The 25,199-nt window shown below is 42.5% G+C and overlaps 1 protein-coding gene across 8 annotated transcripts in view; it reads left to right on the top strand.

Annotated features, from left to right (window-relative positions):
- The window catches only part of LOC133619531 (leukemia inhibitory factor receptor-like), a 91,550-nt gene that overhangs the window by 5,243 nt on the left and 61,108 nt on the right, over positions 1-25,199 (top strand). For 7 of the 8 annotated variants that reach the window (XR_009817432.1, XM_061980604.2, XM_061980603.1 and 4 more), the window contains exons 2-6: positions 9,452-9,603; positions 9,680-9,833; positions 14,517-14,789; positions 14,895-15,021; positions 20,502-20,638. Coding sequence is in view for 7 of the 8 variants with exons in the window: in XM_061980604.2 (XP_061836588.1) it covers positions 9,452-9,603; positions 9,680-9,833; positions 14,517-14,789; positions 14,895-15,021; positions 20,502-20,638 (843 nt within the window). In the remaining variant the exon portion in view is untranslated. Of the gene's footprint in view, positions 1-9,451; positions 9,604-9,679; positions 9,834-14,206; positions 14,435-14,516; positions 14,790-14,894; positions 15,022-20,501; positions 20,639-25,199 lie in introns of those variants that run through there. The other variant, XM_061980607.2, reaches the window with a different exon arrangement.

Below are 25,199 nucleotides of genomic sequence, written 5' to 3'. Positions count from 1 at the left end.
ACGAGCCGCCTGCTCCGCCTCTGGCTCCGCCCACGCCGGCAGACGAGCCGCCTGCTCCGCCTCTGGCTCCGCCCACGCCGACTGACGAGCCGCCTGCTCCGCCTCTGGCTCCGCCCACGCCGACAGAGACATCGCTTCCTGTTTTCACGGCGACGTCGCTTCCTGTTTTCACGGCGACGTCGCTTCCTGTTTCCACGGCGACGTCGCTTCCTGTTTCCACGGCGACGACGCTTCCTGTTTCCACGGCGACGACGCTTCCTGTTTCCACGGCGACGACGCTTCCTGTTTCCACGGCGACGACTACTCCTCCTGCTTCCACGGCGACGACGACGACTCCTCCTGCTTCCACGGCGACGACGATTCCTCCTGCTTCCTCGGCGACGTCTGCTCTCTCGCCCTCATCGTCGTCTCAGCGACCTCGAGTGGTCTGGCTGCGCAAGCAGCGCTCTCGGAGGTTTGTGTATGGACGCCAGTGGCGCAAACAGCAGCGACACCCGAGACGTAGTCGCAGAACTCTCCGGCTGCTGAACTTCTGGCGCCACTCACGCCCACCTTCTCAGCAGCCACGAATGTGGCCTTTCCGTGGTCGCCCGCCTCGCCTCCGGCAGCGGCGTTCCATTCGCCGCCGCCACCTGACTCGTCCCCGGTGGATTCGGGGACACGTGGCCTGGCGACCCTCCGCCAAATCCTCCCTCCACCCTCCCTTGACTCTTGAACTTTGTTATAGTCGGGGGGGGATTTAGTTTTGCCAGGGGACATCTGGAATCTGTCCCTTAAGGGGGGGGTACTGTTATGATCCGCTGCCCGGATCATATTTTTGTTTTTGTTTTCAAGTCACTTGTGTTTTCAGCACCTCTTGAGTTTGTTTCTGTTGCCATGACGGCAGATTATAGTCACCTGCCTCTGGTTAGTGTTCCGGACGCGCACCTGTTGCCCGGGCACTAATCAGAGGGCTATTTAGTTTACGCGCTGGCCTCACTCGGTCTGTTGGTCTTGTTTGCTCCTACGCAACAAGTTACGCTCTTGGTTTCTCTCATAGTTTAAATTTTTTGATATTAGCATCTTTGCTACCCTCTTGTTTTCCGTGCCGTGGTGCACCGCGCAGCATTTTGTTCTGCAATCAGAATAAATCATTTATTCTCACCTGCAAGCCGCTTCCTGACATCCCTCTGCATCTTGAAAAGACGACCTCCGGCATCACAATGCCACGCAATCGTAACAGAGCATCCATCAACGTCTGTTGGGGAGCATAGAGTGGGTTGTTCCACTACAGCCAAACTAGACAGTCCTTGGATAAATGCTTGGTGCTCATCGGATGCTGAGCGTCTCTGGAAGTATACGGAAAGTGGGCTTGGCCTCAGCTGGCCTGGCTGAATCCCCTTTTGATTGACAGCAAAATGAGCAAATCAGCAATCTGGAAATTGAAACCACTGCCAGTATTTTTTGTTTAAGTTTATTCTGTTGTTCCGAGTTGATATGGAGAATTGTACAATCTTTTAAGTGACATTTTCTTTGTAAAATCTAGCATCGTTTTATATTGTATCTGTTGTTGGAAACTGTACTCGTGTTTTAAAAATAGCTGAGAGTCCTCATCATCCCCAAGTTGGCTTTCAAAGATGACTACTCTGAGTGTAAATTTAGACTTAGACCTGGAATCGGCAACCCAAAACGTTGAAAGAGCCATATTAGACCAAAAACAAATCTGTCTGGAGCCGCAAAAGAATTTAAATCCGTATATAAGTCTTACAATGTAGGCAACACATGACGTAAGTGTCTATATTATCTATAATAGCCTACTATCAAAATGACTAGGTGTCGCAGGCTGAAGCAAATCTTCGTTGACAGAAATTTTGAAATGTAATATTTATTCTACACATTTTTACAACATTAGAAACCATTAGTAAATCAGAGGCTACTCAGAAGGTGAGACAATTCCTGGAAATGATTGGCTTTTAATGGCCAAAGGTATAGATGTTTGTGTCCAAGTTGAAGGAAACGGCAGGCTGTCTTCTTTTAATAGATGTATTACAATCTTTGGCAAGCTAGGTAATATTTGCTGTGGTCTGGAACAACATGGAACACAAACAATCTGAAATGCAGCCAATATTACATACAGATAATGTGTCATGAGACATGCAAAACTAAACCAAATACAAAGAGCATAAAAGTAAAGGATATTAAATGAGCTCAAATCTACCTACAAGTGAGGCATAATGATGCAATATGTACAAACAGCCAGCCTAAATAGCATGTTAGCATTGATTAGCTTGCAGTCATGCACTGACCAAATATGCCTGATTAGCACTCCAACAAGTCAATAACATTAACAAAGCACAGAGCATAAAAAGATTGGTGGACAAAATGAGACAAAGAAGGAGTGGAAGATTTTACATGTAAACAAACTGTTGCGTCACAGTCCACACTATGTTGTCCAAGAACCGCCGAAATTAATAGGACAAAGCGATTTTCACCAAATACTCTCATCAGTGAAGCATACACACAAACATATTAAACAGTGGGCTTTCTAACAATTGGGAAGGTTGGTGTCATGTTTGTCCTCAAACAAAAAACATACTAAAACAAAACAATTAATTTCCCCGCATCTTTTTCCATTTCCAATCACTTTTTAAAAATGCTTCAGGGAGCCACTAGAGCGGCACTAAAGAGCCGCATGCGGCTCAAGAGTCGTGGGTTGCTGACCCCCAACTTAGACAATCTTTATTGATCCACAAGGGAAATTGTTCCACACAGTAGCTCAGTTTCAAAGAATGCAAAGGGTAAGGATAGAAAGGATAATGCAGATATAGACTAAAAATGTACCATAGTAGCAATATAAAATATAACATATATGTACCGGTAATATTTACATATATATACAGTATATAATATATATTGATATATTATTATATAATATTGTATTATATTTTTATATAATATATACAATATATAACAAATCCCAATTAACATGTACAATATTACAGTATAAACAAAAGTGAAGTCTCCTGTAATAGCCATTGTTAGCATTTCTGACTAGATTTTGTCGAACTTTCAGCCGTATAGGATGTATTTTTGGACCAAGAATAGCTTTCGTTGATGGGGCCATCTTGATTTTTGACTTTGTAACTGGAACGCTCATAGCTCGGATGTGACGTCATTCCCAGTTCCGACATCCAACTTTCCAGTTAAATGAACGCATCTTGAATAGCGAAAGCTAAGAAACTAAAGAGCATACGCTTAGAAGCTAAATAGTCAAAGATAAGATGCTAAATAACAAAAGCTAAGAAGAAAAGAATGACTGTTAAGAAGTTAAATAGCCAAAGCTAAGAAGCTCGTCAACCACAGTCAAACTCTGGCCCCAAGCTTTTTGGCAGGGAATTGCAAGTCGCTCAGCCCTCGTCAAATAATTAAAGGAGGATCAATATACCGTCAGAAGGGTTAGCCAATACGCTGCAGCAAACTCCAACATTTACCAGTTGCATTTTGTCATAAGTTAGTTAAAGTACCAATGATTGTCACACACACACTAGGTGTGGTGAAATGTGTCCTCTGCATTTAACCCATCCCCTTGTTCACCCCCTGGGAGGTGAGGGGAGCAGTGGGCTGCAGTGGTGCCGCGCCCGGGAATCATTTTTGGTGATTTAACCCCCAATTCCGACCCTTGATGCTGAGTGTCAAGCAGGGAGCTAACGGGTCCCATTTTTATAGTCTTTGGTATGACTCGGCCGGGATTTGAACTCACAACCTACCGATCTCAGGGCGAACACTCTAACCACTAGGCCACTGAGTAGGTTAATTGATAATTAATAATTGATATACCCAGCAGATTCGCGAACAGAATAGTATACACTAGCACAGACACAATGGCTGACCTATGTTGCAATTTGAATCTCTGAATCTCACAGTCATCCACGCCACAGCACTTTTGTACCACCTGCTAATTCAGGCATTATAACATGAAAGTAGACAAACTTGGACAGAGAACATGATTCAAGCATCCACACCCTCGTTCACATCTTCATAGCACTCCACTGTGGCTTTTTGACCATTTCCTGACATTAGTCATTACGCTTCCCTTCTTCTTTACAACGCATTAGTTAAGGAGCCAGAAATCTTCAGCCAAAGAAAATGAAAGCATTAACACTTTGCAATCCCACTCTGTAAATTAAAAGTGGTATACAGCTGTGGTTGCAAATGCTCCTTCTCGGAAATACCCTTCATCATGGAGGAAGTGTTTTTCCCACTGAGGTTTTCCCTCGCAGAACTCCTCAATGTCTGTAGTACGACCTTTCGACTCACAATTGTGTGTAAAGACGACATTGTATTCACACTTTGCTAGTTTGTGATTCACTTTGCTTCAACATGGTGGTCCCTGCATAATATACACATTTAAATTGAGTAAATAATTAATAAAACAAAAGAAAAAATATAGTAAATTGCTTAAATTGGAAAAAATAAAAATAAAATCATACACTAAAATGAATAAATTACATCGATAGTAGTAGTAGTAGTAGTAGTAGTTTATTAACCTACTCAGTGGCCTTGTGGTTAGTGTCCGCCCTGAGATCGGTAGGTTGTGAGTTCAAACCCCGGCCGAGTCATACCAAAGTCTATAAAAAAATGGGACCCATTACCTCCCTGCTTGGCACTCAGCATCAAGGGTTGGAATTGGGGGTTAAATCACCAAAAATGATTCCCAGACTGCTCCCCTCACCTCCCAAGGGCTGAACAAGGGGATGGGTCAAATGCAGAGGACAAATTTCACCACACCTAGTGTATGTGTGACAATCATTGGTACTTAAACTTTAACTTTAACTTTTGGACATGTAAATTAATGTAAAGAAAAAGGAAACAAATACTTCATAATGAAAACACCTAAAGAATGATAACTATATACAGTCAGATTATAGGTTTTCATATCCAAAAAGGAGTGGGGAAAAGTGACTCTTATTTACAACTAACCCTTTTTCACAAATTAACTATACAGCTCCCGTGTAATTATCATCTTCTATACATCCATCCATCCATCTTCTTCCGCTTATCCGAGGTCGGGTCGCGGGGGCAGCAGCCTAAGCAGTGAAGCCCAAACTTCCCTCACCACAGCCACTTCGTCCAGCTCCTCCCGGGGGATCCCGAGGCGTTCCCATGCCAGCCGGGAGACAAAGTCTTCCCAACTTGTCCTGGGTCTTCCCTGTGGCCTCCTACCCGTCGGACATGCCCGAAACACCTCCCTAGGGAGGCATTCGGGTGGCATCCTGACCAGATGCCCGAACCACCTCATCTGGCTCCTCTCGATGTGGAGGAGCAAAGGCTTTACTTTGAGCTCCTCAAACTCAAAATTAGAGAAACACAACATATTTGGTTACATTACTTTTCGATTATCCCGAAGTGTAAATACATGGTATACCGGTATTAGTATACTACCGCGATACTAATGAATCATATTTGGTACTATACCGCCTCTGAAACTTACCCGTCCGACTTGGTATCGGATCGATACCCAAATGTGTGGTATCATCTAAAACTAATGTAAAGCATCCAAACAACAGAAGAATAAATGATTATTACATTTGAACAGAAGTGTAGATAGAACATGTAAGCAGATATTAACAGTAAATGAACAAGTAGATTAATAATACATTTTCTACCACATTTTCTACCCTTAATAATTTTGACAAAATAATAGAATGGAAAAATGACACAATATGTTACTGCATATTTGTCAGCAGACTAAATTACAAACCCCGTTTCCATATGAGTTAGGAAATTGTGTTAGATGTAAATATAAATGGAATACAATGATTTACAAATAATTTTCAACCCATATTAAGTTGAATATGCTACAAAGACAACATATTTGATGTTCAAACTGATAAACATTTTTTTTGGAAAGCAATCATTAACTTTAGAATTTGATGCCAGCAACACGTGACAAAGAAGTTGGGAAAGGTGGCAATGAATACTGATAAAGTTGAGGAATGCTCATCAAACACTTATTTGGAACATCCCACAGGTGAACAGGCAAATTGGGAACAGGTGGGTGCCATGATTGGGTATAAAAGTAGATTCCATGAAATGCTCAGTCATTCACAAACAAAGATGGGGCGAGGGTCACCACTTTGTCAACAAATGCGTGAGCAAATTGTTGAACAGTTTAAGAAAAACCTTTCTCAACCAGCTATTGCAAGGAATTTAGGGATTTCACCATCTACGGTCCGTAATATCATCAAAGAGTTCAGTACCAAAATATTGGTATCGGGACAACACTAGCTATTAACATGTTCCATTCTCTTCCTCATATTGCTAATAAACAAGCTGCAATTAATAAAAATCGCCCCTTAGTGTTGGAGCTATGTTTGGCAATAGATTTAGAGACATAGCATGTGGCACATCATGGCCCGCCAGCGTCTAAAATCCGTCCCGCGGGAAGTCCCAAGTTTAAAAAAACAACAACTTTCTAATCCATTTTTTTACTGCTTGTTACTCTCGGTGTCTCCGAGCCGCTCAGGCAAATCATATCGTCTAAAAATGCATTTTCCCATCGATAACGTGACATCATCGGAAAAGTGCGTGCTCTTTCAGTCAATTAGTGCGCAAGGAATATATATAATAGGGGTGTGGGAAAAAATTTATTATAATTCAAATCGCGATTCTCACGTTGTACGATTCAGTATCAATTCTCATTTTTCAAAAATCAATATTTTTTTAATTATTTTATTTTATTTTTATTAATCAATCCAACAAAATAATAAATAAATAAATGGGTTGTACTTGTATAGCGCTTTTCTACCTTCAAGGTACTCAAAGCGCTTTGACACTACTTCCACATTTACCCATTCACACACACATTCACACACTGATGGAGGGAGCTGCCATGCAAGGCGCTAACCAGCACCCATCAGGAGCAAGGGTGAAGTGTCTTGCTCAGGACACAACGGACATGACGAGGTTGGTACTAGGTGGGGATTGAACCAGGGACCCTTGGGTTGCGCACGGCCACTCTCCCACTGCGCCACGCCGTGGGAGAGAAATAATACACAGCAATACCATAACAATGCAATCCAATTCCAAAACCAAACCCGACCCAGCAACACTCAGAACTGCAATAAACAGAGCAATTGAGAGGAGACACAAACACGACACAGAACAATCCAAAAGTAGTGAAACAAGAATTAATATTATCAACAACAGTATCAATATTAGTAACAATTTCAACATAGCAGTGATTAAAAATCCCTCATTGACATTATCATTAGACATTTATAAAAAAAAAAAGAGAGAAAAAAAAAGAACAATAGTGTCACAGTGGCTTACACTTGCATCACATCTCATAAGCTTGACAACACACTGTGTCCAATATTTTCACAATGATAAAATAAGTCATATTTTTGGTTCATTTAATAGTTAAAAAAAATTTACATTATTGCAATCAGTTGATAAAACATTGTCCTTTGCAATTATAAAAGCGTTTTACAAAAATCTACTACTCTTCTTGTATGTCAGCAGACTGGGGTGGATCCTGCTGGAATCCTATGTATTGAATGAATAGAGAATTGTTTTGAATCGGAAAAATATCGTTTTTGAATCGAGAATCGCCTTGAATCGAAAAATCGATTTATAATCGAACCGTGACCCCAAGAATCGATATTGAATCGAATCGTGGGACACCCAAAGATTTGCAGCCCTAATATATATATATATATATATATATATATATATATATATATATATATATATATATATATATTAGAGATGCGCGGATAGGCAATTATTTCATCCGCAACCGCATCAGAAAGTCGTCAACCATCCGCAATCCATCCGATCTAACATTTGATCAGAACCGCATCCGCCCGCACCCGCCCGTTGTTATATATCTAATATAGACGATGCAAGGCATTAGTGAGGTTATAAAGCTTTTGCCTGTTAAAGAAAAGAGACTGATCCAATGCAGCATTCGCGTGCCACGCTGTCACGACCCAGACGCACACCAGTGCGCAATCATATGGGAGCCGCGCTGAGCGCACCTCCAAGCGCGTCTCGCTGCCGGCGACGGCCGGGTATATGGGCCCGACGCTCCAGCGCCATCCATTTTCAGGGCTAGTTGATTCGGCAGGTGGGTTGTTACACACTCCTTAGCGGGTTCCAACTTCCATGGCCACCGTCCTAGCTGCTGTCTATATCAACCAGGGTGAGCCCCACCCCTTTCGTGAGCGCACTGCGCGCGGAGTGACCCCTGTTACGCGCCCCCGGCAACAGGGGTGGCGGGCAGGTAAGCTGCGCGGGCGGAGCGCGCGAAGTGACCCCTGTTACGAGCCCCCGGCCACGGGGGTGGCGGGCAGGTAAGCTGCTTACCTGCTGCGCGTGACGCCGGCCGCAGCGAAGGCGGACGAGGCGGGGTGTCGGTGCGGTGGTGACCCTGGACGTGCGTCGGGCCCTTCTCGCGGATCGCCTCAGCTACGGCTCCCGGTGGGGCCCTCTCGGGGGAAGGGCCCGTCGGGGGCCTTCTCCGCTCCGTAAAAGTGTCCATCTCTTTTTTTTTTTCTTCTGTTGTGGCATATGCAGCAGGTGCCTGCTCGTTTTTCGTATGTGGGTAACAACATTTAACTATGTATATATATTTCCGAATTGGTTTAACTGCCACCCGCCTGAATCTATTTAAAATCTAATTTTTTTAAATTTCAATCGCCCGACCCGACCCGACCCGACCCGCTGATAAAATCTAATTTTTTAAAATTTCATCCGCCCGATTCGCGGATAATCCGCGGACTCCGCGGTTGTGCCCGCAAACCGCGCATCTCTAATATATATATATATATATATATATATATATATATATATATATATATATATATGTGTATATATATATGTATATATGTATATATATATATATATATGTATATATATATATATGTATGTATATATATATATATATATATATATATATGTATATATGTATATATATATATATATATATATGTATATATATATATATATGTATATATATATGTATATATATATATATATATGTATATATATATATAAATATATACAGCTCGACCCCGGCCAAATTGTTTTAACCCAATGAGGCCACCGAGTCAAACTGTTTGGGGACCCCTGACTTACCCTGTCTCGTCCACACGTATGCGCAGGGGCCGCATGCACACATACAAAAACAGTCCAAGCTAAGCAACTACCAATTTGCAGTTATGTTGTTGTTATGATAGATTATATATTCAATGATAGCTAAGACTAGCTATCCAAATCGCTATCATTAGCTAATAACACCCAATGTTAATGCGCGTGCACGTGTTACGTACGTACCTACTTACGTCCTTACGTTCTAGAAGCCTTAAGAGGGCGGGATATAACGCTTAAAATACATTGGAAAGTCAGCGCCAAAAAAGCCCCTTTGAGTGATGTTTTCTTTCCATACCATCTGGTCATTTTTCCTCAGGTGCTTTTCCCTGTGGACCTGACAGCATGACAGTTAGAACTTTAAACCAGAACATCCTGCTAACATGGGAAGACAAACCATCTTGCAAGCCACTAAATGATGAGCTGACGTATGATCTGGAGGTGTTCATTGCAGACAAGCAGATACATCGTGTAAGTTTGAAATGTTGACATTGTTAAACACCCTGCAATTTATTTGTTGACTAAATTCTTTGTCTTAATTGTTTAGGAAAAGGTGGCCGTTTCACCAGATCAGATTGGATCTACTCATTACTGGAACTGGACATCCCATTTTGCATTGGAATGTGCCACACACACACTACGGCTCAGTTCTCGATATAAAAACCAGAGCAGCCAATGGAAACAGGAGCGCACTATTCCTGGTTGGTATTACTTCGATAAACACATTCACTGTATTATCTTCATGAGCGGTGTAATGGTATGAAGGGGGCTTTTGTAATGTTTGTAGATTTTTTTCTTCCATTTAAATAAAAATAAATAAAACAATCAAAAAAAGGTAATAAAAAATGTATATAAAATTGATATAGCCGTGGAAGTTCAATAATAAAGTTGGTTGTATCAATTTAAGAATGTTTAAGACTACCTACATCCCATATCAAAAATGCAAAATGGTTCGTTCCACCTTGTTACTCCTCTCCTGAACTGCCACCTTATCGTGGTAGAGGAGTCTGAGTGTGCCAATGATCCTGAGACTGCGTTTACTTAACTGCAAAGTAAGCACATTGGTTTTCGCACTAAAAAAATGTAAAACAAAAAACTGCTTGGTTTTAGCTTTGATCAAATTTAGAATTAAAGAAACTGAAAACTGCTAGCAGAGTAGAGTGGTATCTCGAGATGTGAGTTTCGTTGGTTCTGTGATGCAGCTCGTAGTTGGAATTACTTGTATTGCGAAACAGCATCGCTCATTGAAATCAACTGAAATCAGTTAAATCCATGCTTGGTCCAAAACAGCACAATTAAAAAAACAAAACATTTTTTTAGATAAAAACATTGGATGAAAAAACACAATACATTGTAGTACAAACAACTACAGTAGTTTAAAAAAAAAAAAATAATGTATTAATTTACAGAATTTACCTTAGAGAGTGGACTTCTACAGTAGCTTTTCCCAGCTGTTTCTCCATCAAACATACCATCAGCAGCTTCTCCATATTTTCATGGATAAATGTCTGCCGTTTAAATATTCTTTTAACATTCTTGGCTGGCGTTATCGATTCATCCTGCTTCAGTATGGTACAGACTAGCAGTGCTACGCTCGAACTGATTCGCCAAGTTGGCTACATACTAGGTTATGTTTTTAATGATTTCGTTCTTAAATTCAATGAATATCATTCACTTCTTCTCAGCACTGTGCTTCACACTCACTTTTTTCCTCACCATGCTTGGAAAATACCTAGTTATGGCCATCTTTAGCTATAAGCTAATGCTAGTTATAAGCTATTGCTGGCTATAAGCTAATGTGAGCTATTAGATGTTGCTAGCGAGTAAGACCCTGTTACGTAGGACGGGTGGAAGGAGACGACACCAGGAGGAAGATCAGGTTACCAGTTTTATTGTAACCTTTGGTGAATGTGTGGGAGGTGTATGCTACACTAAGTGTTTGGTTCAGGACTATGTGTAAGATTAACCATGTGAATATTACCAAGAGATGTTGTAAGTGTGTGTTGGATGAATCTTTCAGTAGTCCAGAAAGGCGAGGCAAAGAGGGGGCGAACAGGGTTGATACTGCGGGAAGAACAAGGGACATGAGACGAGGGAACAAGGAGGACGAGAAGAGAGCGAGTACACAGGAGGGAAGCCAGAGACGTAATGCTTACTGCAAGGAGTTAACGACGTTCCGGCGTAGGCTCCAAGGGTCCACTGGTCTTTATGCTGCAGTCTTGATTACTTCCAGGTGCGCAGATTGCTGATAGTCTGCAGCTTTGTTGCTGCGTGGGTGTGAAGCGCCCCACGCGTGCAGGGGCGTGTCCTGGCATACTGCCAGCCTGAGTGCTGGAGGAACTTGCTGTGGGAGAATTGCGGGTTCGAGATCGCGCCGTGACAGACCGGTTGTTTTGGTTGGATCCTACTAGGTTTACTGTTTAGCAGTGGGGAGGCTCGTAACCAAATTTTTTGCTTGCAACTTAAAGCATAACAATTAGCCGAGAGACCGTTCATATTCCAAAAAAACCTTATAAGCTGGGGCACTCGTATCCCAAGGTACCACTGTATTTTATGCAGTATTAATAGTTCCAGCTAGGAGTGTCTCGATCCGATGCTGATATTGGATTTCAGCCAAAAAAAAGTATTAAATGACAATGGTGTGCAGCTAAAATCTCCGATACAAGCAGTCCTGAAACGAAAGCCTATTAACATCTAAATGTCCTCCAATAAGCACACAATGTTAGCTAAATCTTGGTCCTTAATGTTAGCGCCTATAATAACAATATTGCCAATACTTGGTTTGTATTCAGGTCACAAAATGTGAATCGTGTATTGTTGGCCATTTGTATATGTTTTTAGTGGTTTATAAGGGCGGAATAGACTCAATAGACACACTGACGCCATAGCTTCCATTAAATCCATTATAAGATTGACTTATAAAACAAAAAAAATGTGTTCTTTTCTCTCAGAGGCATTGGGAATTATAGGCAAAATTCCAAAAAGGGAGTTCCCTGTAAAGGATGTAAAAAAGTTGTATCTGGACACACCTAACTCAACAATGGCACCACAATGCTTTTATCTTATCAACTTGTCTTTGTCTGTTTACTTTTCCTTGACACTATTGCTAGACATGACTCCTGCTAGCCCAGTGGTCGGCAACCCAAAATGTTGAAAGAGCCATATTGGACCAAAAATATTTTTTTTAAAAGTCTGTCTGGAGACGCAAAAAATGTAGAGCTTTATATACTGTAAGTGTAAAATGAAGGCAACACATGATGTAAGTGTCTCTATTAGCTATAATAGCCTACTATCAGAATGACTATGTGTTGCAGGCTGACGCAAATCTTCGTTGACAGAATTGTTGAAATGTAGTATTTATACTACACATTTTTACAACATTGGAAACCATTACTAAAACTGAGGCTTTTCAGAGGGTGTGATAACTCCTGGAAATGACTAGAATGGCCAAATGTATAGATGTGTGTGTCCAAGTTAAAGGAAACGGAAACTACAAATAAAATGACCTCAAATATACCTAAAAGACGAGGCATAATGATGCATTATGTACAAACGTACATGTAGCTAGCATAAATAGCATGTTAGCATCGATTAGCTTGCAGTCATGCAGTGACCACATATGTCTAATTAGCACTCCACACAAGTCAATAACATCAACAAAGCTTACCTTTGTGGATTCCCACGCAGCATAAGACGTTGGATGGACAAATAGTGACAAAGAAGGAGTGGCATAGAGCACATCTTTCTGTGGCAGCGTCAAGGAAAGTTTTACATGCAAACAAACTACGGTGCGTTTAAAGGACTTCCGAAATTAGGACAAAATGGCGCGCGCCAAATACTCTCATCAGTGAAGCATGTTTAATGTAAACAGTGGGATTTCTAATAATTAGGAAGGTTTGTGTCATGTTCGTCCTCCTACAGAAAACCATATTAACCCTTGTGTAATGTTCATATTGTTGTTACTCAGCCAGCGTTGTGGGTCTGATGGACCCGTTGCATTTTGTGGCTTTTAATGCCTCATAATCAAACACTTCTTTGTTAAAATACTGAAACGATGTTAACCTTATCCCAATAAACATCTGTTCAGTATTTTAACATAAAAGTATTTGATTGTGAGGCATTAAAAGCCACAAAATGCAACGGGTCCGTCAGACCCACAAGCGCTGGCTGAGTAACAACAATATGAACGTTGCATGGAAAATTTCTCTGCTAGTTTCTGCATCACACAGGGATTCTTCTTTTGTGTTTCTGCACCTGCGGTTCCCACACAAGGTTGCAATATTGTTTGTCAACACTGTCTGCTCTCATTTTCTCGCACATTTGACCCTCTGATGTTCTGTGTACATACACTCTGTCCTCCTCCTGTCTAGGCCTGCTGTGTGTGTGTGTGTATGTGTGTGTGTGTGTGTGTGTGTGTGTGTGTGTGTGTGTGTGTGTGTGTGTGTGTGTGTGTGTGTGTGTGTAGGTGTAGGTGTATGTGTATGTGTATGTGTATGTGTATGTGTATGTGTATGTGTATGTGTACGTGTGTGTGTGTGTGTGTGTGTGTGTGTGGTACACAGAACATCAATTTCCACACTTCTATTAGCCCCAGGTCCACTGGACCCAGACATCTTATATGTAATAGAAATGTGTAGGGGGGTGTATGGTGTGTGGTCATTAAATATGTATTCTGATATATGTTCTTCACAGAAAATGAGCCAAAGTCAGGAGTCTCAGTTTGAAAATTAATTAATTGTATCATTTTTCTTTTAATAAAAAATGAAAACGGGTCCCACAGACCTGAACACCACACAAGGGTTAAAACTAGGGATGTCCGATAATGGCTTTTTGCCGATATCCGATATTCCGATATTGTCCAAGGGTTTGGGTTGGTGCACTAATTGTAAGTTTATATTGTGTTTTTATGTTGATTTAATAAAAAATTAAATTAAAATAAATAAATACATTTAAAAAAAAACGATACCGATGATAAAAAAAACGATACCGATCATTTCCGATATTACATTTTAATGCATTTAGCGGCCGATAATATCGGCAGGCCAATATTATCGGACATCCCTAGTTAAAACAAAACATATATATTTTTCCTCATCTTTTTCCATTTTCATACATTTTTGAAAATGCTCCAGGGAGCCACTAGGGCGGCGCTAAAGAGCCACATGTGGCTCGAAAGCGCGTTGCCGACCCCCGTGCTAGCCAAAAGCTTCACTGTATTTGTAGTAGACTCATGTCGTGAGGCACATTTCCTGTCCTTCACTTTTGATGTTGAGGCTCTGGGAAATCATGAGTGAATGTACAGGTAAATAGATTATTCACATTTAGATAAATGTGTCTGTCGTCATGTGTACAGTGTATGCTATCTGTCTTTTACACTCCTGCAGGACATAAGGCCTTGGATTGGCCAGAGGTGTTTCCACGAGACAAAGTGTTTCAACTTGGCAGTCGAGCTACTTTTTGTTGTGTTCTTCCAACGGGTGAATCTCTGGAGAAACTTTATCTAAGTGGAAACAGCAGCGCTAATCAGAATATTAGCCAGATCGGCAGCCACGCATACGCCCTGACCGTCGACCTGAACAGAGCATCATCGACCAGTTGCACCGATGTAAAATGTGAAACAAAGACGTCTGATAATGGAGCGTGTGCTTACATTGGATGTGAGTACAACTTATTTGTCTTATTTGTCAAGATGGCGATTGTTGTGTGCTGTTCTATAACAAAATACTGTTGTTTTTTTTTCTAATCTTTCAATGTGTGACCAGACCCTCCTGCTGACCGGGATCTTTCCTGCGAAACTCAGGACTTCCAAACGGTTGAATGTCAGTGGACGGTAGGACGGAATACACACCTGGCTATTGCAAGTCCGACGACCTATCAACTGCTTGGAAGGTATCGTGAAACTCAAGGTGTCATTAGTTAGTTTTTATAACATTGTTTATTGACTTTTTTCAACATATACAATTTACAGTAATAGAACAAACATTTTTTTTTTTTTTTTTTTTTTTTTGCATCATTCACTTTTAAGCTGGAGCTGCTGAAGGACTTTATATTTTTTATGGGCCATTCCAATGCATCCTCTTGAGGAAATACAATTTAAAAATCGTATCTCGAATGTTAAAATCTCACCATAGTCATGTTACCTATATTATTTGGTAACTTTGACACTATTTCACCACTATTTGCACACACATTCACACACTGTAAGGGTGAAGTGTCTTGCTCAAGGACACAACGGATGTGACTTGGTTGGTAGAAGCTGGGGATCGAACCAGTAACCCTCAGGTTGCTGACACGGCCACTCTCCCTTACTCCCTTTACTGTACTTGGTAGTTTTTTTTTTTTTTTTAATGTACCGTATTTTCCGGACCATAGGGCACACCGAATTATAAGGCGCACTGCCGATAAATGGCCTATTTTTGATCTTTTTCATATATAAGGCGCACCGGATTATAGGGCGCATTAAAGGAGTCATATTATTATTATTTTTTTCTAAATTGAAAGCACTTGTGGTCTACATAACATGTAATGAATCAGAGAATCAGAATCAGCTTTATTGTCATTACGCAAGGTAACGAGATTGAGGCCATTCCATACAGTGCGATGTGTGCATGCTAGAAAAACAATGTGCAAATATATAAAAATATAAAAAATGTAGAAGTGCAATGAATATGGTGTGAAATGAATATATACATGAAAAAAACAAAAACAAAAACAGGGTGGTTGGTGGAATGGGTTATTGCACCGAAGAGAAGGCAGTTATGAGGGACAATGGGGCAGTCCGTTCAGGATGGTTATGGCCCTGGGGAAGAAGCTGTTCTTTAGCCTGTTTGTTTTGGTTTTAATGCACCTGTAGCGCTTCCCAGAGGGCAGCAGGTGGAACAGGTCAGAGCCAGGGTGGGTGCTGTCCTTGATGATGGCACTGGCTCTGTTGAGGCAGCGGGAGGTGTAGATGTCCGTCAGAGAGGGGAGAGGGCGGCCGATGATCTTCTGAGCCGTCTTGACCACTCTTTGCAGCCTCTCCCTGTCTGCTGCAGTGCAGCTGCCGTACCATACCGTAATACAGTAGGTCAGCAGGCTCTCGATGGACGAGCGGTAGAAGGTCAGCAGCAGGTCAGGCTTCAGGTTGTACTTCCCGAGGACTCTAAGGAAGTGTAGCCGCTGCTGAGCCTTCTTGATGATTGATGTGGTGTTGACTGTCCAGGAGAAGTCATTAGAGATGTGGACTCCAAGGTACCTGAAGGTGTGGACCCTCTCTACACGCTCGCCGTTGATGTAGAGGGGGGCAGGGTCGGTGCTGCTCCTCCTGAAGTCGACGATGATCTCTCTGGTCTTGCTGGTGTTGAGAGCGAGGTTGTTCTCCGAAGACCAGGCCGTCAGCTTCAGGACCTCCTCTCTGTAGGCAGCCTCGTCACCCCTGGAGATGAGCCCGACCACTGTGGTATCGTCGGCGAACTTGACGGTAAGGTTGTCACTGTGGGCCGGACTGCAGTCATGGGTGTAAAGGCAGTAGAGGAGGGGGCTCAGCACACAGCCCTGTGGGGAGCCGATGCTCAGCGTGCGGGAGGATGAGAGGTGCGGGCCAAGTCTCACATTCTGGGGTCGGTCCGTTAGGAAGTCCCTTATCCAGGCGTTTGTGAGAGGGGGGAGGCCAAGAGTGTCCAGTTTATTGCAGAGTCTGTCCGGGATTATTGTATTGAAGGCAGAGCTATAGTCCACAGAGAGCATCCGGACGTAGCTCTGCTGCTGCTCCAGGTGGTTCAGAGCAGAGTGGAGAGCAACAGCGATGGCGTCCTCTGTGGACCTGTTCGCCCGGTATGCGAACTGGTGGGGGTCGAAGTCTGGAGGGATATGGTCCTTGATGTGCTGGAGAACAAGTCGCTCGAAGCACTTCATGATTACCGGAGTGAGGGCCACTGGTCGGTAATCATTCAGGCTGGTGATGGGAGACTTCTTCGGCACCGGGATTATTGTAGATGACTTCAGGCAGGATGGGATGACTGCCTGAGCCAGGGAGAGGTTGAAGATCCTGGTGAGTAGGGGAGCGAGCTGGTGGGCGCACGTCCTGAGCACCTTTCCAGGTACTCCGTCTGGTCCGGTAGCCTTCCTGGGGTTCACAGCCAGGAGCACTCGTCTGACACTGTGCTCCTGTACAGTGAGTGGAGTGGCGCCGGAGCCCGGTGGGGGCGGGGGCAGGGCTGGAGCAGATGAGTGTCGCTGGGGGGTTTCGAAACGGGCAAAGAAACAGTTAAGCTCCTCTGCCAGTGTCGCACTCTGATCCGCAGTTGTCATATTGCAGCCTCTGAAGTTCGTGATGTCATGAATGCCCCGCCACACCTCCCGTGAGTTTTTGCTGGACAGATGGGACTCTATGCACCTCCTGTGGTCCGCCTTTGCTTTTTTAATCCCTCTCTTCAGGTCGGCTCTAGCAACACTGTACAGTGCCCTGTCCCCTGACCTGAAGGCTGCGTCGCGGGCCCTGAGGAGTGTGCGGACCTGGCTGGTCATCCAGGGTTTCTTGTTGGGGTAAACCCGGATGGTTTTTTCCACAGTCACATTCCCGATGCAGAACTTTATGTAGTCCAGCACCGTTCCTGTGGCTGTCTCCAGCTCCTGTTGTTGGAAGAGGTCCCAGTCTGTGTGTTGGAAGCAGTCCTGAAGTTTGGGGAGTGCATCGTCAGGCCAGGTCATAACAGTCTTTGTGATAGGCCTGGCCTGGCGTCTGATGGGGGTGTAGGTAGGAGAGAGCAGGAGGGAAAGATGGTCTGACTGTCCAAGCTGGGGGAGGGGTGTAGCTCTGTACGCGTGCTTTATGTTGGTATACACGTGGTCCAGGGTGTTCTTGCCCCTTGTAGAACACTTCACGTGCTGGTAGAACTTAGGGAGTACAGTCTTCAGATTGGCCTTATTAAAATCCCCTGCTATGATATGAACACCGTCGGGGTGGGCCCGCTGCTGTTCGTTGACGGTGTTCAGCAGAAGAGAGAGCGCTGTGTTTACTTTGGCGTCCTGTGGAATATACACAGCCGTGATGATAACAACAGACAGCTCTCTCGGGAGAAAAAAAGGCCGACATCTAACAGACATGTACTCCACGTCCGGGCAACAGTGCTGTTTAGTGATTGTCCCGTTGTTGCACCAGTTCTCATGCACGTAGATACAGAGCCCCCCTCCTCTGCTCTTACCGGAGTCCTTAGTTCTGTCTCGGCGGAGCAGAGTGCGTCCGGCTAGCTGCATGCTAGCATCGGGTATTTCCGGGTGAAGCCAGGTTTCGGTGATAATCATAGCACAACAGTCCCGAACATAGCGGTTTCCAGCAAGTTGTAACTCTAGGTCGTCCATCTTCTGTACAAGGGATCTGGCATTAGAGAGGAACAGGCTCTGTAGAGGTGGCTTGTGGGGTTGTTTCCTAAGCCTGAGCAAGACGCTGGACCTGCGGCCACGCTTCTGCTTCCTCTCCCTCCTCCGTCTGCGCCGTCTCCCAGACCCGACAACAAACCACGGAGAGCCCTGTGCTCTCGCTATGTCATCTGGGATGTTGTGCTCGTGGTGAAAGTCGCTCGAAACAGATATCTGGTGCGAGTTACCGATATCCAAGAGTGACTGGCGGGTGTACCGGGTGTTTGCAGTACAGGTGGTGCACAAAAGGAAAAAAAACATGAAGAAAAGAAGGAAGAAAGAGCACTGAAATGGAGAGCCGTAAGCCGCTGCGTCTGTGCGCGCCGCCATCTTGGATTTTTGTGATTCTTTGGTCAAAATGTTGCATAGATTATGTTTTACAGATCATCTTCAAGCCGCTTTCTGACAGTCGCTTCCGAATGCGCCGTTTTGTGAGCGGTCTTATTTACGTGGCTCACCTTCGGCAGCGTCTACCAGGGTAGCGTGCAAGGACGGGAGTGGAAGAAGTGTCAAAAGATGGAACTAACTAATGACATTCAGACTTTACTTAAATCAATAACTGAGCAGCATCTCCTCATCCGGAAACAACAACATTGCCGGAAATGTGTCCCGTGAAAAAACGTCCGACCGGAACTCTCTAATAACTAAAGTTCCTTGGGTGAATTATGTAAACTCACTACACCGGTATGTTTTAGCGCTTTCATGGCAAGTTTACTGACAGATATAAGTTAGAACTTTACACTACTTTATATTAGAAATGGCAACAGCGGGGGATGAATGTCCCATAACAAGAAGATAGAGAAAAAGAAGAAGCTTATCGACAACGGTGTCGTCACGGATTACAAAGGTGGAGGCGCGCAATATTTCAGGATTTATGCAGATCCCAAATACAGATCAGCAGGTACCAGATGGTAAGAAAAGTAGCTTTTGCACAATTTTGCGAAACAAAACACCAGATAATATGTCTTACCTTATACATACACCATAATAATACTTGTATGTTTAATGCGCCGACAATCCATCAATTGATGCGGCTTCATAGCTTACCAAAGTCGTACTAACACATTTTGATATATTTTTGAGCCCGGTGTTTAATGTTCTATATTTTCAATGGAACATATAAAATGTTGGTGTTTTTTTACTTGAGTCATTTTGCCATCATACTGCGGTCTACACGTATCTCTTATGTTTGACTGCCATGTACTGGTCAAACTTATCATTACACCATGTACCAAATAAAATTGCTTCGAGGTGGGTAAGCAAAAGCAGAATTATTCCGTACATTAGGGTTATAAGGCGCACTGTTGAGTTTTGAGGGGGGAAAAAAGGATTTTAAGTGCACCTTGTAGTCCGGAAAATACGGTATTTGTCGTTGAATCACTGTAATGTGCTTAGTGTCAACATGCTATTAGCATAAATGCTCCGTGGCTGTATTTTATGTACAGCGGTACGTTAACTTAATGGGGAACTGCACTTTTTTGGGGAATTTTTGTGTATCATTCACAGACTTTATGTGAGACAAGGATGCATTGATTTCACACAGCGCATCACGACATTGGCTACTTCCTTTAAGAAAAAAGACCATCACTATTCATGGAAGACTTCGTGAGAGACAATGGTGACTACTTTGGCACAATTAATGATCCAGAACCTTATCTTTTTGAGCCCAAATATATGGAGGATGAACAACAGGGTACACATTTTAGAAGCTGGGTGGTAAGCAGATCCAGCTCCAGTGAATCACAAAGCACAACAAGAAGATAGAGAAAAACAAGGAGCTTAGTGACTATAGCCACAGTGGTGGACTAGCGCAAAGCTCTTTGGGTAAATTTACCATATATAGAGATATCCGCTGATGTCACTACAGGGAAAATTTTCACAAATTAGGCAAATTCCAAACGACTCGTGATGTTTTTTGTGAATAGTGCATATGTCAGACTAAAAGGTGGATTGTCCTGCTGCTTGTCTTCCAGTGTGTGTGCAGAGGGCTTCAAGGGGAGATGCTCTCACAAAATGCAAGTGGAGGCTGGAGAGCGTCTTTGGACTGTGACAGCACAAAATCAGCTTGGCACAATCACACTCACACACGAAGCTGACCTGACGAAAAGAGGTATTCATTCATTTAAAAATTATCATGTGAAAATAATATATTTACTTTAAATAACTGTGGTAACAAGGATTCTGAGTAAAAAAATAAATCAGAATTGTACGGCGACGCACACACACTCACACTCATAACTATATTGCGATTGCTTCGCCACAGTTGCATTTCACAAACTTTCGTAATACAGATAACAGATGACGAATTGTAAACATGACTTAGACTTCCTTTTTAATGTCATTCAAATTTGAACTTTACAGTACAGATCAGAACGAAATGTTGTTGCATTAGCTCATGAGCGTGTAGTTACAAGAATGACATGCTGTAAAAATATCTGAATATTTAGTTTGTTTAATAAAAGAACATTTTTTAAATGATTTAATCATTTGATTATTTCAATATTGAATTAATTATTTGTTTATTTATTTGGATCCTTAAAAGCCTGTTTTTTTTTAATAGTGCACTGTACCAGTAATTCCTGGCATGTGATTAGGATAGTATAGGATAGAATAGGTGATTTATTGTCATTGTACAAACCCCATTTCCATATGAGTTGGGGAATTGTGTTAGATGTAAATATAAACGGAATACAATGATTTGCAAATCCTTTTCAACCCATACTCAATTGAATGCACTACAAAGACAATATATTTGATGTTCAAACTCATAAACTTAAGTTTTTTTGCAAATAATAATTAACTTAGAATTTCATGGCTGCAACACGTGCCAAAGTAGTTGGGAAAGGGCATGTTCACCACTGTGTTACATGGCCTTTCCTTTTAACAACGCTCAGTAAACGTTTGGGAACTGAGGAGACACATTTTTTAAGCTTCTCAGGTGGAATTATTTCCCATTCTTGCTTGATGTACAGCTTAAGTTGTTCAACAGTCCAGGGGTCTCCGTTGTGGTATTTTAGGCTTCATAATGCACCACACATTTTCAATGGAAGACAGGTCTGGACTACAGGCAGACCAGTCTAGTACCCGCACTTTTTTACTCTGAAGCCACGTTGATGTAACACGTGGCTTGGCATTGTCTTGCTGAAATAAGCAGGGGCGTCCATGGTAACGTTGCTTGGATGGCAACATATGTTGCTCCAAAACCTGTATGTACCTTTCAGCATTAATGGCACCTTCACAGATGTGTAAGTTACCTATGTCTTGGGCACTAATACACCCCCATACCACCACAGATGCTGGCTTTTACACTTTCCAACTCATATGAAAACGGGGTTTGTACTTGTAACACAACACAACTTTGCTGAGCAATCCTCCTACACAGCAGCATCTTGGTTTAGGCAAGTTAGCAATTATAATAGTTACATGACAATGAATAGATGACAGTAATATGGCACTAAAGGATTAATTTACAGTTAAATAACTATGCATAAATAAACGGTTAAGGGGGAACCGCACTTTTTTTGGAATTTTGCCTATCGTTCACAATCATTATGAAAGACATGACGACGGACTGATTTTTTTTTAATGCATCCTAACTCTTAAATAAACGTAAATAAAAGTCTGCTTGCAATGGAAGCACCACTTTTCCGCCCATTAAATGTGATAGATAACCATTCAAAAAGCACCAACAATAATCCATTTACATTTCGTGACTTGAATATTAACCAAGTATTAGTTATATTATTTTTATAAACGCTAACACAGACAAACTATTTAGATCACTGGGTCTGCCAATGTTTACATCATGGAGTGGTCTGCTGCTCCCTCAATACCCTGCTCCCTGTAATTTATTGAAATCATGCCACTTACCTGAAAAATAGTTTGCTGAGAATATAATCCGACAAGTAGGGACACTTTGACAGCCGTTTTGGACCTGCAACTGGCGAGAAAACGTGTGTTCCGCCCACCCCCCACCCCGTTTCTTCACGAGGATTATTAGACTTAGACTTAGACTTAGACAAACTGAGTAATTTTTTAATATAAATGGGAATACATAAACATCTTAGCAGTTGGCATCCTAATGACAGCAGATCTTGCACAGTAAGTGATGTTTATTATGTTTGTTGGCTCTCATAAAGTCTGCAGTGAGCAGAAATCAGTGAAGCAAACATTGTGATGCGTTTTTTTAATTAATGTGCCACGTATGCTTCAAATTATCAAAATATGTAAATATTAAATGTTATTATAAATGTGCCCGTTACTACATTATATATACTGTATACTTACATCATGTACCGTATTTTCCGCACTATAAGGCGCACCGGATTATTAGCCGCACCTTCTATGAATTACATATTTCATAATTTTGTCCACCAATAAGCCGCCCCGGACTATAAGCCGCGCCTACGCTGCGCTAAAGTGAATGTCAAAAAAACGCTGCGCTAAAGTGAATGTCAAAAAAACAGTCAGATAGTTCAGTCAAACTTTAATAATATATTGAAAACCAGCGTTCTAACAACTCTGTCCCAAAATGTACAAATGTGCAATCACAAACATAGTAAAATTCAAAATGGTGTAGAGCAATAGCAACATACCGGTAATGTTGCTCGAACGTTAATGTCACAACACACAACACACAAAATAAACATAGCGCTCACTTTCTGAAGTTATTCTTCATTCGTACCGGTAAATCCTTCGAATTCTTCGTCTTCGGTGTCCGAATTGAAAAGTTGCGCTAGCGTGGCTTCCAAAATGGCGGGCTCCGTCTCTTCGAAATCATCGGATTCAGTGTCGCTGTTGTTGTGCAGCAGTTCTGTGAATCCTGCCTTCCGGAAAGCTCGGACCACAGTTGTGACAGAAATATCTGCCCAGGCATTTACAATCCACTGGCAGATGTTGGCGTATGTTGTCCGGCGTTGTCTGCCCGTCTTAGTGAAGGTGTGTTCGCCTTCGGTCATCCATTTTTCCCACGCAGTTCGCAGTCGTGATTTGAATGCCCTGTTGACACCAATATCCAGCGGTTGGAGTTCTTTGGTTAATCCACCCGGAATGACGGCGAGTGTTGTATTTGTGTGCTTCACTTGTTTTTTGACACCATCTGTGATGTGGGCGCGCATAGAGTCATATATCAACATGGACGGAGCAGCGTGAAAAAAGCCACCCGGCCGCTTCGCGTAAACTTCCCTTAACCACTCGCTCATCTTTTCTTCATCCATCCATCCCTTCGAGTTAGCTTTTATGATGACGCCGGCTGGAAAGGTCTCTTTTGGCAAGGTCTTCCTTTTGAATATGACCATGGGAGGAAGTTTCTGGCCATTAGCATGGCAAGCTAGAACCACAGTGAAGGACGACTTTTCATTCCCAGTGGTGCGAATATTCACCGTACGTGCTCCCGTTGTATCAACAGTGCGGTTCACAGGAATATCAAAAGTCAGTGGAACCTCGTCCATGTTGATAATGTTCTCTGGCCGGATCTTTTTTTCCGCTATCTTCTTTTTACAATATGCACGGAAAGTAGCCAGCTTTTCTTTAAAGTCGTTAGGCAGTTGCTGTGAAACAGTGGTCCGTGTGCGGATGGAGAGATTGCGTCTTTTCATAAACCGAAAACACCAAGAAGCACCACCTTTAAAATCATCCAGGTGAAGTTCGCTTGCTAGCGTTGTTGCCTTCATTCGAATAGTGATGGTGCTGACACTTCTGCTTGCTGCTCTCTGCTCAACAACCCACTGTTCGAGTTCGTCCTCCAACTGTTGCCATCGTGCTTTGTTCCCTCGGAAGCTCTGTTTTGTCTTCTTTACCTGGCGCAGGTCATCTTCTTGCTTCCTCCACCTACGCACCATTGATTCATTTATGTTATATTCTCTTGCTGCTGCTCTATTTCCGTGTTCTTCGGCATGACTTATTGCCTTAAGTTTAAATTCTGCGTTATAAGCGTGTCGTTTAGTAGGAGCCATTTTGTAGTCTGGTCTTTACAGATGTAGACAAACAAAGGAAATGAAACGAAATATCCGCGCGCTTCTTTTTCTTCCGGGGGCGGGCGGTAGGTAGCGCTTCCTGTTCTATGGGGGCGGGTGCTTACCTTGGCGGTTGCTTGCGTAGAAGAAGAAGCACTTCCTGTTCTACCGGGAAAAAAGATGGCGGCTGTTTACCGAAGTTGCGAGATCGAAACTTTATGAAAATTAATCGTAATAAAGCGCACCGGGTTATAAGGCGCACTGTCATCTTTTGAGAAAAATTGTGGTTTTTAGGTGCGCCTTATAGTGCGGAAAATACGGTATATAAAACCCTAATGGAGGTGTTTAGATGTTTTTTAGGGGCTCTATAGGCAGAATTGAACGGCTCCCATAGGCTCCATTGTAAGCAGACTTTTGATCAAATGTAATATTTAGAATGCTTTAAAAAAAAATCCATCTGTTGTCATGTCTGTCTTAATGATTGTGAACGATAGGCAAAGTGCTAAAAAAAGTGCAGTTCCCCTTTAAGTGGCAGGGAATACATAAACAGTTAGGTTGCAGTGAATGAATAAACAGTTAAATAACAGTGGATAAATAAGCAATTGAATTGCAGTAGACATGTAGATAGTTAAATTGCAGTGAATGAGTTAAGACTGAATAAGTTAACAGGTAAAAGGCAGTTGATAAATAAAGGTGGATTGAGTAAGTTAACAGAGC

This window comes from Nerophis lumbriciformis, linkage group LG20 (assembly GCF_033978685.3).
Source record: "Nerophis lumbriciformis linkage group LG20, RoL_Nlum_v2.1, whole genome shotgun sequence".
Taxonomy (NCBI): Eukaryota; Metazoa; Chordata; class Actinopteri; order Syngnathiformes; family Syngnathidae; genus Nerophis; species Nerophis lumbriciformis.
Note: the sequence above shows the minus strand (reverse complement) of the source record. Positions and strands in the feature narration are given on the sequence as shown.